The following is a 17,997-nucleotide window of genomic DNA, read 5'->3' as shown; positions in this document are numbered from 1 at the left end:
ATACCACAGCTGTTGTCAGTCTTCCTCTAGGGAAACACAAATCCTGCACCCACTGCCAGTCCTTCTCTATAGAAATCCATCTGTTCTTCTCTTAATAGCACACTGATATTAGTTTCCATCTACTGTTCAGGATCTTAGCATAAGCCTTGCATGCTGCATGCTTATTTCTGACTCCTTTTTTAAACAGTGACGTAACTATTGCTTGTGCCATCCTCTTGGTGTGAAAATTATTTTGTGTTACATATTGAATATATTTAGTAGTCTTTAATGAAAAGAAAGTCCACCATAACTTAGGAGTTCTTTGCTTATGCTGTTTGTGCGTGTAGCTTTCCTGTTTCTCAAGGCCGTCATAGTCTCTGCCACTGCTTCTGTGCATAAATTATCCACATCTAACGAGTCTATATATTTCATATCCCCATTTTCTGTCTCCCTATCTGCACACTAAAGGGTTTTGTAGTGTTTGACCCTTTGCCATTATTCTAAATTATTTATTTGTGTTGTTTCTCTGTCTTCCCTGTTAACCATTTTCACTGTCTTACAGGTTAGTGCTTGCTTTTTGTGGATACCCCATCTTCAATTATACTTATAAAACATTCCCAAGATTATTGGTGAGCACCTTCTACCACTGTCTGTGAATCTGACGATTTTATTTTGTTGGGTCATTAAGATAATAAAGATGGGCTTTATGTTTGAGCTTTATGGTCACTTCAAGACTTGGTGTCCAGACTTTGATGCCTCCTTTCTATCATATATTTTTCTTCTTATCCAGTGTTTCGTCAGCAGCATTCATTATCATTTTTCTTATAGTGTTCCATTCCTGCTTTGTATCTTCTGCTGCTTTTGTCTGCTGCAGGTACCTGTTTAGCCATTACTGATACAGATCTCTGATACTGTCTTCATTAAACAAAAACACTTTATTTTACATGTCGTTTGGATAAATTCCTACAGCTGTTCCATTTTGTGAGCTTTTTTTTTTTTTTGGAATTTTACAAAAAAATAATCTGATCCCATGTTACACGCTACAAAAACAATGTTTTATCTAAATATTCCCTCTAGTTTGTTGCTGATTATTACATAATTCATGATAGACTATATTCCCTCTCTGGACATATGAATTTGTGAATGCCTTTTTCCCGAAAGAATGTATTTCTCTTAAAAACACCAAAATCTCTTGAGGAACTTCTGTTGTAACTTGGACAAACAATGCAACCCAGAATGATAGTACAACTTTATTAGACTGTGACATGTGCGTCAATCACCATAACATACACTGAACACAATAAGATAAGGCAAATGTATGCAAGGAGTAATGACATGATAAATGAGAATGCACCTTCTGCCAGGATAGTGGCCACACCTTCAGCAAGGTCCAGACAGGCATGTGGGGTTTGGGGTTTGTTAGTTATTGGGAGCTCCAATGTTAGGCGAGTCATGGAGCCCCTCAGGAACATAGCGGCTAGGGCAGGGAAGAAGTCCAATGTTCACTCAGTGTGCTAGCTGGGAGACCTTGTCCAGGATGTGGAAGAGGCTCTTGCGGTGGCTATCGAGAATGCGGGGTGCAGCCAGCTGCAGATTGTTGCACATGTCGGCACCAACGATGTTTGTCGTCGGAGTTCCGAGAAAATCCTTGGGTCCTTTCGATGGCTGGCTAAATTGGTGAAGGTGGCCTCCATCTCTCAAGCAGTGGAAGCCAAGCTGACGATCTGCAGCATTGTACCCAGGGTGGACCAGGGTTCCTCTTGTCTGGAGTCCAGTGGAGAATCTAAACCAGAGGCTATGTTGACTCTGTGATGAAAATGGTTGTAGATTCCTTGACCTACGCTATGGGGTGGAAGGTTGTAGGGTACCCCTTGATAGATCAGGGGTGCACTACACACAGGAAGTGGCTACATGGGTAGCACAGTACTTGTGGCATGCACATGGGGGTTATTTAGATTTGGTTCCTCCCCATGGGAAACAAACCGCTGGCCTGAAAAATTACCAGTTCTTGTTACTGATGTGGGTGTGCCAACTGTAAAATTGTTAGTTCACTTAAACAGGTCATTCCAAAGGATTTAATATGCTTAATCTCATGTTAGTAAAGATCCCCGAGTTAATCTCCTAAATAAACAGTAGCAATGCCAATATTGTATTAGGTACTGAAAGCTGGTTGTAACCAGATATAAAAAGCAGTGAAATTTTGAACTCTGATTGGACAATGTTTAGGAAGGATAGGACTGATGCTATGGGAGGTGGTGTGTTCATTGCAGTTAAAAGCTGTTTAAACACAGTTGAGATCAATACTGGGTCGGACTGTGAAATAGTCTGGATAAAGCTGTCAATTAGACAAGGATTGACCATTGTATTAGGATGTTTTTATAGACCACCAACATCCACAACAAACATCACAGAATGTTTAAGGGAAAGTCTTGAGTACATAGGAAGTAAATATCCAAATTATCCATTAGCTATAGGTGGAGACTTTAATCTAACATCCATTGATTGGGAAAATTACACATTTATCACAGGGGGCAGAAGCAAAGATTCATGTGAAGTTATTCTAGGAGCACTCTCAACATACAACATTTGAGAAAGTTAATCTATAAGAAGGTATTAGTGACCATAATGTCATTGTGGCTTCCATGCCAGTAGAAGTTACACACACACACACACACACACACACACACACACACACACACAAAAAAAAAAAAAAAAAAAAAAAAAAAGTAAACAGCGTAGAGTTTTCTTGTTTGGGAAAGCAGTGGAGTTTCCTTGTTTGGGAAAGCAAATAAAAGTGTCATTAATGAATATCTTCATAGTCAGCTCCAAGCATTCACTGTGAGACACAAAGATATTGAGCATCTTTGGTCGGAATTTAAAGATCTTGTTCACTGTGCGCTAGAGAAGTACGTGCCAAACAAAAGTATAGGGGAGGGAAAGGATCCACCTCGGTACAACAAACATATTATGAAGTTGCTGTGAAGGCAGGAATTTTACACAGTCATTTTAAACGTGGTAACTGCCCACTAACAAACAGAAATTATGCGAAATGAAAGCAGCTGTCTGAAGGGCAATGAGAGATTCTTTTAATGAATTTGAAAGCAATATTTTATCTGCAGAATCTAAAAATAACCCCCAAAAATTTTGGTTGCACTTAAAATCGATGAAAGCTACAAATAATTCAATACCTTCTCTTGCTGACAGTATGGGTAATGTAACTGATGATGATAAACAGAAGGCCGAAATTCTAAACCTAGCTTTCAAAAACTCGTTTACGATAGAGGACTACAGCACCATTCCCTCTTTCAATTATTGAACAAACAAAAGGATGTCTGACATAGTGTTTAGTGTATCTGGGATTGTAAAGCAGCTAAGATCCCTAGACGCCAGGAAGGCATCTGGCCCAGACGGTATCCCCATAAGATTTTATGTTGACTATGCTACAAATATAGCACCATTCTTACCCATCATCTATCAGCGATCATTGGAACAGCGGAAAGTTCCACAAGACTGGAAGAAGGCCCAGGTCATAGCAATCTATAAAAAGGGTAGAAAATTGGATGCACATAATTACTGGCCAATTTCACTGACATCGAGGTGTTGTAGAATCATGGAACATATTTTGTGTTCAGGCATAATGACCTTTCTAGAATCTGAGAAGCTCATCTGCAGAAACCAGCATGGTTTTAGGAAACAGCGGTCATGCGAGACACAGCTGGCCCTCTTTGTGCACGATATACAACAGGCTCCAGATACCGGCTCCCATGTTGATGCCATATTTCTTGACTTTCGAAAGGCATTCGGCTCAGTTCCGCACTGTCACTTGCTACAAAAAGTGAGTGCTTACAGTCTATCTGATGACATATGCAGTTGGATAGAAAGTTTTCTAACAGACGGGGCACAGTATGTCATCCTGAATGGGGTGGCTTCAACAGAAACAAGTGTAACTTTGGGTGAGCCCCCGAGCAGCATAATAGATCCTCTGGTTTTTACAATTTGCATAAATGATCTGGTTGATGGTATTGACAGCAGCCTGAGACTGTTTGCCAATGATGCTGTAGTCTACAGGAAAGTAGTATCACATGAAAGTTGTGAACAAATCAATGAGGATTTGCAGAAAATTAATGTGTGGTGTAATGACTGGCAACTATCTCTCAAGTGTAACCTACTGTGTATAACAAGGTGAAAATCCCCATTAATGTATGAGTACAAAATAAATGCCCAGTCTTTGGAAGCGGTAATGTCTGTCAAGTAACTGGGTGTGACTATTCGAAATGATCTCAAATGGAATGATCAGCTTACATAAGTAATGGGTAAGGTGAACTCTAGGTTGCAGTTTATTGGTAGAATCCTGAACCGATGCAGTCCTCCAACAAAGGAAATAGCTTACAATACATTAGTTCATCCAGTCTTGGAATAGCAGACCAGTTGGGTCTGATTCAAGAGATTGAGAAGGTCCAAAGAAGAGTGGCAAGATTCGTGACTGATACATTTAGCCATCACGAGAGCATTACAAATCTCACAGAAAGTTCGAAGTGGGACACACTTGCAGACAGACGGCACACTAAACAGAAGGGGCTGCTCACTAAATTATGAAATCCAATCTTCACCAAGGAAGTAGAGCATATATTATTACCACCAACGTTCAAATAGCACAATGATCACCATTCAAAGATAAGGGAAATAAGAACTCATACTGAGGCGTTCAGACAGTCGTTTTTCCCTCACGTGATTCGCTAATGGAACAGAGGGGGGAAAATATGACTTTGGTGCGAATTGTGCCCTCCGCCACACACCGCTTGTTGGCTAGCAGAGTATATATGTAGATGTAGATGTAGAGTGCGAGCATAGCATGGTAGGGTTTAAATAGTCACTCACCCATGGTGAGCTCTATCAGAAGTTCACAGTACTGCTCTTTTGCAATGCACTCTTGCAGATGACAACACACTGGTAATGTGGCTTTCAAATGTGCATGGATTATGTCATTCTTCTTCCCTTGGGGAACAGCTCAGATTTGTGAGATGTTCATGGAATCTCCCTCCATGAAACTCTGTCTGAGATGACATGCTGATACTGGGCTGTGTGGTTTGAAGTACTTATGGTGTGGGCAGCATCTCAGTCTGCCTTCTTGTGTCAACTCATACGGTAAGATGGATGATGTCAGAGTAAGCTCCATGTCCGCATAAGAGTCCTTTGCTTGGAGGTGATGGTGGTGGTGATGGCAGAGGCAGAGGAGACAGCTCTGTTGTGGACAGAGGCTACATCAGTACCAGTACCAATATTGAAGAAGCTGTGCCTGGTGATGGGGGACCCCTCGTATGTTGTGGCAGAGACTCAGCCACGTCAGGTAATCCATCGTGCAACACAGACTGCCGTGGTGATGTCTGTGTCCCAGCCAGGATTGTCCAGTTGTCCACGCACAGGTGCAACTAGTCATAATGATGCACACAGAGGCGTTCCTGTGTACGGACATCACAGAGATGGTGGCCACAGCATCAGGCAATAAAGGCAAGAATCCAGTTTGGGTGATGACCAAACCCTCATGCCAGACGGCCACCCCGGGCTGGAAAAGACACAATGGCTGCATGGCTAGGTGTCCCTGGCTGGGCTACTGGAGATGCAGGAGCATCTGTGATTGACACCCGGGAGCACTTCAGCAGGGGTGTTGTTGCCGAACAGTATAAACGAACTGGAAGACAGAAATTGATCCAAGGCAATATCAGATGGGGACCAAGTCACGTACTTTATGATTTTCTCTTTGAATTTTCTAACTAACCTTTTGGTCAAAACATTGGACTGTGGATAGAAGGGCAAAAATGTGGCGAATCCTGTGGTCATTGAAGAAGGAGGCAAACTTCTGCTTCAGAAACGAGGGCCTTTATCAAAGACCTATGTTGCCAGAAGTCCTTCGATGGAAAAATTTTTGGATAGGGCTGCCATGTTGGCAGAGGCAAAAGGTGATAGGCAAAAAACAACATATAGGAACAGACAGACTGCATCAATTACTATTAGCCAGTGTGCATTACGGAAAGACACTACCAGGCCTGCGAAGGCTGTGCCCATGGAGACAACATTGCTCATGGGGTGGCTTACTGCGATGCGCATTGAGAACATGCTGTAACAAATCCAAAACCGACAAAAAAGCATGATGGCAGGCTGTCACCTAGGTGTGTGACACGTCCCCGCCTCATCCCCCCCCCCCCCCCCTTTCACCCCACGTGATCAGTGAATAGCAACTGCAGGAAATCCAAATGGAGAGCTGAGGGAACCACTATGTGAGGAGCTGAGTGGTCTGTATCAAGTAGTAGAACACCACCAATGAAACAGAAACGATGCTGAAACGCATAATAGTTATGCACGATTAAGATACCCATGATGGAGGAACCTCAGGGCAGCCACAATGTACGCAACGTTTCACTTTCCAAAAAAGTTGGATAAGTAGCACTAGCTTGTGAGACTCAAGTGCTGGTGATTGGAAAACCACCAACAGTTGGTTGAGCATATTCATCAAAGTGAAAACAGAGTAATTCCTCCCGATCTAAAAGTGGGTCCGGACTGAATGGAAGATGGGAGAGAGTGTTAGCATTTGTATGTTTAGCTGTGGGGCAGAACCGAATGACATAGTGTACTAAGAGAGGAACAGTGTGAGGGTTACAGTAAACTGGCAATGGTGCATCAGAAACAAGCAAATTGACTCCCAGGAGAATGTTCATATGGTGACTGCAACCATGTTAGTCGCTTGGAGAGAAGTCTACTGGAGCCTGTAATATTGAATCGCGATGGAATTTTGTGTCCCATCATCAACATGAGGGTGTGAGTGTTACAGTAAACTGGCAGTGATGAATTGGAGACAAGCAACTTGATTCCCAGGAGAACATCCATAAGGTGACAGTAGCTGCGTCAGTCGCTTGGAGAGAAATTGACTGGAGCTTGTAATATTGAATCGTAATGTGATTTGTGTGTTCCATCGTCAATGTGAGGAAGTGAGTGTTACAGTAAACTGGAGGTGGTGCATCGGAAAAAAGCAACTTGACTCCCATGAGAACATCCATACAGAGACTGTGGCTGCGTTAGTCGCTTGGAGAGAAGTCAGCTGGAGTTTGTAATAATGAATCGTGATGAAATTTATGTGATCCTTTGTCTATGTGAGAGTGTGACTGTTACAGTGAACTGGAAGTGGTGCAACAGAAACAAGCAAGTTCACTCCCACGGAAAACGACCTTACGGTGATCGTACCCGAATTAGACACTTGGAGAGAGGCCTAGTGGAACCTGTAGTATTGAATCACTGCACAATTTGTGTGTTGCACCATGAATATGAGGAGCCGAGCATTACAGTAAACTAGCAGTGGTGCAAAGGAAACAAGCAACTTGACTCCGAGAAGAACGTTCATACTTTGAACGAAGCCATGTTGGTTGCTTGGAGAGAAGATGGCAGGAGAGTGTAATATTGAATTGCCACTCAACTTGTGTGTTCCATTATCAATGTGAGGGTGAAATGGTTACAGGAATATGGCAGTGGTGCATCAGAAACGAGCAATTTGACTCCCAGGAGAACCTCCATATGATGACCGTAGCCACATTAGTCACTTGGAGAGATGGTTCAAATGGCTCTAAGCACTATGGGACTTAACATCTGAGGTCATCAGTCACCCACATGGAGAGATGTCAGCTGAACCCTGTAATACTGAACCGCCAAGCAACTTGTGTGTTCCATTGTCAACATGAGGGTGCGAGGGATACAGTAAACTGGCAGTGGTGCATCAGAAACAAACTTGAGAACGTCTGTACGTTGACATAGCCACATTAGTCACTGGGAGAGAAGACAAATGGAGCCTGTAACATTGAATCGTGATGCAATTTGTATGATCCATCATCAATGTGAGGGTGTGAGGGTTACAGTAAACTGAATGAAGTGGTGATCGGAAACAAGCAGCTTGACTCCAAGGAGAACGTCGATACAGTGACAGTAACAGCGTTATTCGCTTGGACAAAAGTCGGCTGGAGCCTGTAATATTCAATCGAGATGAAATTTGTGTGGTCAGTCATCAAGGTAAGGGTGTGACAGTTACAGTAAACTGGTAGTGGTGCATCAGAAACAAGTGACTTGACTCTTAGGAGAACAACCATACGGAAACCGTAGCTGCCTTACTCCCTAGGAGAGAAGTTACATTGTCAATGATGGGGATACAAGGGTTACAGTGAAGTGGCACTGGTGCATCAGAAACAAGCCACTTGACTCCCAGCAAAATGTCCACATGGTGACTAACGCAACATTAGTCGCTAGGCGAGAAGTCAGCTGGAGCCTGTAATATCAAATCGTGACACAATGTGAGGGTGTGTGGGTTACAGTAAACTGGCAGTGGTGCATCGGAAACAGTCAACTGGACTCCCAGGAGAATGGCCATACGACGACTGAAGCCACATTAGCCACTTGGATAGGAGTAAGATGAAGCCTGCTACATTGATCGTGACACAATTAGTGTGTTCCATTGTCAATGTGAGGGTGCGAGGACGATGTTAAACTGGCAGAGGTGTAACAGAAACAAGCAACTTGCCTCCAAAGAGAACGTTGATATGGTGATGGTAGCTGTGTTATTTGCTTGGACTGAAGTCGGCTGGAACCTGTAATATTGAATCACGACGCAATTTGTGTGTTCAGTCGTCAAGGTGAGGGTGCAACGGTTACAGTAAACTAGCAGTGGTGCAACAGTAACAAGCAACTTGGCTCTTAGGAGTACAACCATAAGGAAACCATGGCTACGTTACTCCCTAGGAGGGAAGTAAGCTCAAGAATATAATATTGAATCGAGACGCAATTTTTTTGTTGCATCATCAATGAGAGGGTACAAGGGTTACAGTGAAGTGGCACTGGTGCATCAGAAACGAGCTGCTTGACTCCCAGGAGAACGTCCACATGGCGATTAGCGCCACATTAGACACTCGGAGAGAAGTCAGCTGGAGCCTGTAATACTGAATCATGAAACAATTTGTTTGTTACATCGTCAATGTGAGGGTGTGAGGATCACAGTAAACTGGCAGTGGTGTAATGGAAACAAGCAACTTGATTCTTAGGAGTACAACCATAAGGAAACCATAGTCATATTACTCCCTAGGAGGGAAGTAAGCTGGAGAATATAATATTGAATCGAGACGCAATTTTTTTGTGTTGAATCGTCAATGTGAGGATGTGTGGGTTACAGTAAAATGGCAGAGGTGCATCCGAATGATTCAACAGGACTCCAAGGAGAACGGCCAAACCCGACTGAAGCCATGTTAGTCTTTTGGATAGGAGTAGGATGAAGCTTGCAATATTGAATCGCGACACAATTTGTGTGTTCCATTGTCGATGTGAGGGTGCAAGAACTACAGTAACCTGGCTGTGGTGTAACAAAAACAGGCAACTTGACTCCGAGAATAACAGCGATACAGCGACAGTAGCTGTGGTAATCGCTTGGAGAGAAATAGGCTGGGGCCTGTAATATTGAATTGCAATGAAATTTGTGTGTTCCATATCAATGTGAGGGTGCGAGGATTACAGTAAAGTGGCAGTGGTGTAACAGAAACAGGCAATTTGACTCCGAGGAGAACATTGATACCGCGACAGTAACTGTGGTATTCGCTTGGAGAGGTGTCGGCTGGAGCCTGTAATATTGTATCACTACGAAACATGTGTGTTCTGTCGTCAAAGTGAGGGTGCAATGGTTACATTAACCTGTCAGTGGTGTAATGGAAACAAGTAACTTGACTCTGCAGAGAACATCCGTATGGTGACATTAGCTGCGTTATTCACTTGGAGTGTTGTTGGCTGGAGCCTGTAATGTTGAATCGTGATGAATCTTGTGTGTTCCATCATGAAGGTGAAGGTGAAGGTGCAGAGTGAATATTTTCGTATTTTATGATCTGATTATAAACTCACTGCATTCTTTCTCTTTTTTATGTGAAGTTTTATGAATAGGATGAGGATATTGTTAGCTGTTAATAATTATTGTAACATGTTTGCAGAATATTATGGCTGAGTGGCACTATTGGGAAAAACATTAAATCCGCGTGTTCCATGTTGAGCACTAACTTATGGGAAACATTGATTATAGCTTCCCATTATGAGACCTATAGTATTTGTTGTGCAAACCAGAAACCATTTGGACCACAATGTGGTCACATTTCAACCTTGTTAATTTTTATTTGCCTTTCTTTTAACTAATTAATTTACATGCAAAACTAAGTGATGTATGTGAGCAGTATTATCCCATGAGGTAATTTAAAATGGTTTTTAAATGAATAGGTGTCCCTTATCTTTTGCTTTTCTGAGATTTTCACTACTATTTCGTTGTATTGGCCATTTTGAATGATGTATCCAAGTTGAGGTAGTGACAGCACATCAGACGCTCTGACTACTTTATGCTACAATTTTTCAAATTGAAACTATTGAGTAATTTTGACCTAGGTGAAATATTTCACAGACTTCTTCTCTTACTGTGTGTTCATTTCTATTCCAGTATGCCATTTTTTGAAGGATGATTGCTCTATGAAGTAATTTAAGGTACTTTAAAGTGATAAGGTAGCATTTTGGTATTAGATATTCATGGGTTTTGATGTGTAGCCTTTGTTATCCCCTGAATTCATCCATAATTCCAGTATTTCACAAGAAAACTTTTGTACCTTGTCTTTTAACATGAGTTAATGTGGTTAAAGATTTTCATATGATTTATGGAACATCATCTCTTTAGCTTGCTAACTGAATCCTCCATTCTACTGAAATGTGTTAATATTTTGTAGCCTGTAAAACTTTGTGCAACTATTACCTGTATCAATCCCGTCTCCGGCCATCCCGATTTAGGTTTTCCGTGATTTCCCTAAATCGCTTCAGGCAAATGCCGGGATGGTTCCTTTGAATGGGCACGGCCGATTTCCTTCCCCATCCTTCCCTCACCCGAGCTTGCGCTCCGTCTCTAATGACCTCGTTGTCGACGGGACATTAAACACTAAATCCTCCTCCTCCTCCTCCTATTACCTGTAACTAATATGTGGAGGATATAGCACAATTTTACATTTTTTATCACTCTTTTTAAATGTACTTCACCCATTTCTTAACCAAGTCAGATTTTAACGATTGCATTAAGCTGATTTATTATGTTTTTTACCCAAATACTTTGATTATCCTAGAACTGAGTATTCTGTCATGTTGTTGATGCATTTTATTTTTGGTATTAGTTCCACTATCTAGCAATGAGATTAATATTTCCCAAATAATACAAACAATGCCTGTAAATCATTAAAAGATCAGTGCTGATTCAATTCAGCCACCATCTACTCCCTAGGACAAGGAGTTTGTGCTACAACAGCAGATTAATAACAGATTTTTTTCCCTGGACATAACAGAAACCAAAATAGTTCATCCCTCTTTTGTGAAGCTTTCTGGTATTATTTCAACATAATATGTTTTAAGATCTGATTATATGGCCAGTGATGACTTCAACCATTACAGGAAATATTGTATTGTAATTTGAATAGTTAATATTTTACTATTTTCTTAACTCATGAAATCTAATAAACTTGACTATATGTTAGTCCTCTTCCACTTATACTAGATGAAATATTGTAACAGATCCCTCCCATAGTATTAAGGCCCCTACTAGGGTAAACTGTCTTTCTGGGGAGTGACTGATTCCATTTTGTAAACAATGTTTGTCACCACTTCTCTGGAAGGGAAAAGGAATGTACAGAGTAGCAGCCAGTCAAATAATATTTTAAGGAAATTGATTAAAAAATGTACTTCAAAGGCCCAGTGAAATCTTTACAAGTCTTGTCCCAGAGTAATTTACGCTGTACCTATGCGACACAAGTTGCCTGCATTTCACAACCAAGGCAGTTCTGTCGAGTTAAAGCTGATGACAAGAGACACCCTGAGACCTCTGCTGAAAGTGCTAGTGAATTCACATCATTGGTTTTAGCCAAAGCGTGCATGGGATACAGGTCATGTCTGTGGACGCTGGAGTGTTCTGCAGTGCAGAACACAGTTGCCTTTCTATCTTGTAATCCAGACCTCAAGCAGAACAGATGTCTTTTCGGAAGTCAGAGCCTCTAGCTCTGCTTTTCATGACCGGCCACCAATGTAAGTTAACATGAACCGCTTCCCCTTCTGTTGCCCATTTCAATTAATAGTTCGACCCCATAGACTGGCCTAAACCTGGTTACTTCCGACCCTAGGCGCGCCCCTTGTACACCGTACATTGAAATATATCCTCTTTATTGTACCTAATTTCCTGTTTTGTCATTTAATGGCAGTCCTGGATGCCCACTCTGAAATCCTGGCTGCTCGACCTCCTGAATACTGTCGCGACGAGGCATATGTAACAACCTTCTCCCCTTCCCTGCTTGTATACATTAACAATGGTGACCAGAAGTTGGATCATATACGTTAACTTTGGTGTCAGGAGTGTTATCATTAACAGAAGCATATCCACATATTCATAGTTTGTGTATGCCATACATTTGCCACACTGTGGCATAGATATTTACAATGAGAAAATTTAATTTGTGTACACATGTACATTGGAGTCTGTCATGGGTGCATTACTCCACTCGCAACTGGTCCCTGTCTGGTGGACAGCACATACAAACACTCCGTCAGTCCTGCGTGCTGTTCCATCTAACGCACATTACCCCTCTGACAGATATTGTTCTGCATGATTCATCACGACACTGCTAATTGTGAAAAGCTCGGTTCGAATTACACTGTCTCACGAACAGTAATAGACGTGATGTTTCCAAAATCCCATTGATGGAATAATGATAATAATAATAATAATAATAATAATAATAATAATGCACAGAGATATGTACTAAACAGCATGTGGTTACCAGACTCATTGCTGAAAGGCATAATTAGTGGGACCATGGTGATAACACATACAAATAGTACCCGAGTTTGGACATTGTTCGCAAAGTACGTTGGTAGTCCTACTGGCAACATAAGGCCATAACGAAATGTAATGGACCTGAATGAGGTGACAATAATAGTTGGTACTAATCTATGGTACCATTAGAGGAGGGTACAAAGAATACAGGTTTTGCATCTTGTAGATGAAGTGGTGAGAATAAATTCACGCTCACGATGTGGAAAGGACTTCTTTCAAAGCTGACCAATCTTCCGTTTCTATGACTCTAGTGCATAAGTGCAAATGTTTTGTACAGGACCCATTGCAATTGCTTTTGATGATTAAGATGCCAGATACTGTACCACATGGACTACATTTACCAAATAAAAAACATATGCCTCAACGCAGGATTGAACCATCAACCTCCTGTATGCTAACTGAAAACTCTATCCACTGCACCGCCTGTACAGAATGACTAATGTGTGCTGACAGATGTAGTTACCATACATGCGGTTACAGTGTTGCCAGATTGCCACTCTTTAACGTCATTTTTCTGCTGGATGTACTCGCTGGATGATATTTTGAGAGAGACATTTTTTTTATCGCTGGCATGTGAGAAGTCGGGCTGCGAGGCGTGAGTGCACAAATTTCATTTCACCCTGTATAATGCTACAACACTATTATCTAGAAAGCATGCATATAAAATGCTGCATAATGTATGGAAATTATCTTCATAACATACTTATCTTTATTAAATGGGTCAGCAGAGCATTAGGTTCCTGAAGATATTTCATGGACGCAGGTCCCTATTTCAAAAATCTTTAAAGAATAAAGGGCATAACAACATCTGGTACCTTGCAATTTAAATGTTCATCAAACTCATATAAGGTTCTTTCTCATATTTATTGCAGTTCTATGATAACCAGAGATGCTCCATGACAGTACCACAACAACTCGATATAATCTCTGAGCCTCAAACTTATTACTCAAAGTAATTGCAAATTTTCTTTTTTAACTTCTGGATGTACTACAACACTGATTTTATTCTCTCCTTTTGCTTTCTTTAAAAATGGTGAGTAGCATCTTGCCACAGCTTGATGTATCTTCTCAATTGTTATGGCTGTCAAGTTGGCAATAACTTGGTCCAGAACCACAAATTTTGCAACTTTTTTGCATGTGAGTGTACCTCCTGACTCTAAAGACCTCTCTACAAATACACTGGAGGCTACATCATAGTTGTAGAAGAGAAGCAGCAACTCACCTTTTAATACTGGTGTTTGTCTACATTGTAACTCACATGGTAACTAATTATGTACAAGAAAATAATTTTTCAAGTGCCTACAATTATTGTTAATAAAACAAAATATCAAAATTACACAGAGACAGAATGACTGGACAATAGTTTTCTTCAAGACGTGAAATTCTTAGTACTGCCTACTTAAAGTAGAAAATAGTGACCCAAAATTTTGCAGCTGTTGCCTCTTAAGAAAGGAAAGAGTGATTTGTCAAGGAAAGCTGCAGACAGGCATGATTGAAAGACACTCACATATAGATTTCAGCTACAGCCTTCATCAGTAGACACACACACACACACACACACACACACACACACACACACACACACACACAAAAGCAAGCACATCTCACATGCTTGTGTGTTCATGTGCGTGTGAGTGTCTCTCTCTTTACTGACGAAAGATATGGCCTATCTAGAACTTGACATGTCTTCTTTATGGTAAATAGCAATCTAACTTTTTTTGCAATGTTGATATTCCTAGCTGAAGTTTCCATTGTTTGATTTGTCAAGGGAAGTTAGAGAGCAGGGGAAAGCTACTCAGAGCCTGGTTGAAGTGACAAGAGTAGGAAGAGATGAAAAAGAAAGTGTCAAAGAGAGTAGGATATAAAAAATAGTACACCATTAAGTTCAATTCCAAAATGACAGAAGGCACAGTGTGAGAAGTAAATATTTTATATAACATGATGCATAATAAAATCTGAAAAGAATAATGCAGTTAAGTGACAGGAAGAAAATGGAAAAGGAGGAGGAGGAAAACATAGTGAAAATTAAAAATAAAGTTAATGGACTGAGGGACAACAAGTTTCCATCTCCAAACAAAGCATATCTCTCATCACGACATTCTGAAATTTTAAAAATTTTTAACCTGAATTTTCTGTCCACGTAATTTTAAACTGCATTTTCTGTCCACCTCATTTTAGGATATAACTCTATTTAAAAGAATATACAAAGCTTTTTAAAAATACTGTATTTCTCCTGAGTACATACTTTTTGTTTGTCATACATAATTTGTAGGAACAGAAGTTTTTACACAAACGTTTATTAGTTTAGGTTACTCTTCATGTTTGACAGTATTTTATGCAATAAACTGTATATCCAGCAACAATCTCTAACACTCAAGTGTTGCAGCAACTACTTTTCCTGCTCATTCTATAATGTGTCTCTTCTTCACATAACCTGTGGACATCCTTGCACACCAAGCCCATATGGTGATGAACTGGCAGTACTCAAGTAGTATACTCCTGTGGTAGTGCTGCAACAATAGATGTTTTCCAGCTAGTACCGTGTACACAAGAAGATTGACATTCAGAGTTCTCATGATCTGTACACAGACACACAGCCACACAGCCACACACACACACACACACACACACACACACACACACACACACACAACTGGATGGAAAATGAAAGAGAAAGAAATAAACAGAAGAGTAAAACTGTCCTGGGGAACTCTGGTTACCTAAATGGAGATTTTAAAACTCTGCTTCCAGTGTGCCTGAAATGAAATTTACAACCAGGGTGCATTATCAATTTTGACTTACAGCACTGAGAAAGGGATTTTTTTCAAGTTACTTTAGTTAGTTAGTTAGTTACTTGTTCTACAGATCAAATTCAAGACAAATGTTATGATGTGAAATGTGTAATTAGAAAAAAACAAAGAAAAAATAAAATATTTTTTTCTGTAAAAATGACTAATTACTTCTATTCAACAATTCTCCTATGGTACAAAAGGAGTTGTTACGAGAAAAATACTTAATCTAAATTTCAAAACACTCCTGCCATTTGTCAGACATTTTATTTCCACACGAAAACTGTTAAGGACTTTTAAAGCTGCACATTTTACCCTTTTCTGTATAAAAATTAGATTCAGTAAAGGATAATATAGATAATATTTCCTTGTAGTGTTGTGTGTGTGAATCTCTCAGTTACTCTCACATTTGGATGGGTTGTTGACAACGGTAGTGGTTAGCTTTCTCAGCTACTCAGAGATACTGGCAAGGTAGATATGTGTGAACTCCACACATAATTCTAATTATTTTTTTGTGAAATTAATACTTTTTAAGTGAGTGGGGAGTTATTAACCCACAGAATATCAGAGCACGAAAATGTGCAACATACGATGACCTACTGACTTCTGTATCCCCACAGTTTGTAATTATTCTTATGGCAAAAGTAACAAAACCTAAGCAGTTTATGGATGTCCATCTTACTGCATGGATGGGGGACTTCAGCTGATGATATATCTGAGAAAAAGTACCACAACAGCTGTATCTTGAGAATGTCTTTATTCTATCACACGACTAGTTTCTGTGCCTCTGCCACAAGAGTATTTGATTTGCTTGATGCATTTACTGTGGGATTCTTGTTACTAGCACACATGAGCTAGTTTTCATCAGAAGTCTATACTCGATACTGTGTTGTCTCCAAGACATTCCATAATGTCACACAGGAATATTTTTTGGGGTAACTCGTGAAACCAAGCAAAAGTTTTCTGGGTCCAAAAACTGCAATAAGAATTATTTCTGGTCTGAACTCACGAACATCCTGTAGAGTCCAGTTTAATGTACTAGGAATACTAAATATTGCTTCAGAATATATTTATTCCTTAATGAAATGTTCCTTTAAAAATATGTCTCTTTTTCAGACCAACAGCTCAGATCATGAAATCAATACTGGAGTTAGTTTCATGTTAAGTGAACCATTTTGCATAACAAATCTCAATAATGTGGAACAAGTCATTTTGCATTCACATCACAAATTAATTTAAATGTGGTTAGATAAAGAACAATAAGTGCATTTTTAATTTTTATTTTATTTATTTTAAACATACAAATATGGGTCAGTAATTCAAACCCACCACTTTTTATACATCACAACAACAGAAATTCTTCTATGGAACAAAAGGAGTTGTCAAGGACAAACTTTTTCAGTTAGTTTTCAAATTTTACTTTGCTGTCTGTCAGACGTTTTACATCCCTGGGTAAGTGATCAAAAATTTTAATTGCAGCGTTGTGTAACACTTTCTGTGCTAAAGACAACCTTAATGTGGAGTACTGAGTGTCTTCTTTCCTTCTGGTACTGTAATTATGTACACCATTGCTCCTTTTGATCTGTGGTGGATTATTTACAACAAACTTCATGAGGAAATAAATATACTGTGAAGCAGCAGTCAGAATGTCCAACTCTTTAAATAAATGTCAAGAAGATGATTGTGGGTGAGCACCACATATTACTCTTGTGACATGTTTTTGAGCTATGAAGACTTTCTTTTTTAAAGATTACTTCCCCCAGAACACTGTTCCATATGACATTATTGAATGAAAATATGCAAAATATGACAATTTACTGATTTGCTTCTCCCCAAGATTTGCAATGACCAGGTACAAATTTGGCAGAACTAAGTTGTTTTCAGAGTGCTTTTTCCAGTTTAAATTTATTATTTCCTCACCATGTGTTACACTGATCATTGGTGTAGTATTCCTACATGCCTACATGTGCAGAACTCAACATATTGTGTCTTTTTAAAACTGACAGTGAGACTATACACAGAATAACAGTCATTGATACTTTTAGAACATTGTTTAGCAGTTTTTAGTATCTGTATTTATGCTTGGATTGACTACAATACTAGTGTCATGTGCAAAAATAATTAATTCTACTTCTTGTATATTAGATGGAAGATCATTTACATATTTAGGAAAACAAGAACAATCTTCACAAAGATTTAAAGTCACTTTGGTCCAAGAAGGAGTGCTTTATTCAGGAATATACACCTTCAATAACTTGCCAGCAGCCATAAACAGTTTAACTACCAATAATATTCAGTTCAGAGGAGTCG

General features: G+C 39.9%; 1 protein-coding gene across 1 annotated transcript in view; it reads right to left on the bottom strand.

Moving 5' to 3' along the window:
• Nucleotides 1-15,126: 15,126 nt before the first annotated feature.
• The window catches only part of LOC126251960 (phospholipase A1-like), an 84,796-nt gene continuing 81,925 nt past the window's right edge, over nt 15,127-17,997 (bottom strand). The window contains exon 7 of the mRNA XM_049952723.1: nt 15,127-15,408. Coding sequence (XP_049808680.1) covers nt 15,324-15,408 — 85 coding nt within the window. The 3' untranslated portion in view covers nt 15,127-15,323. The remainder of the gene's footprint in view (nt 15,409-17,997) is intronic.

The sequence above is a fragment of the Schistocerca nitens genome, chromosome 4 (assembly GCF_023898315.1).
Source record: "Schistocerca nitens isolate TAMUIC-IGC-003100 chromosome 4, iqSchNite1.1, whole genome shotgun sequence".
NCBI classification, from domain to species: Eukaryota; Metazoa; Arthropoda; class Insecta; order Orthoptera; family Acrididae; genus Schistocerca; species Schistocerca nitens.
This window is presented reverse-complemented; position numbering and strand designations above follow the sequence as displayed.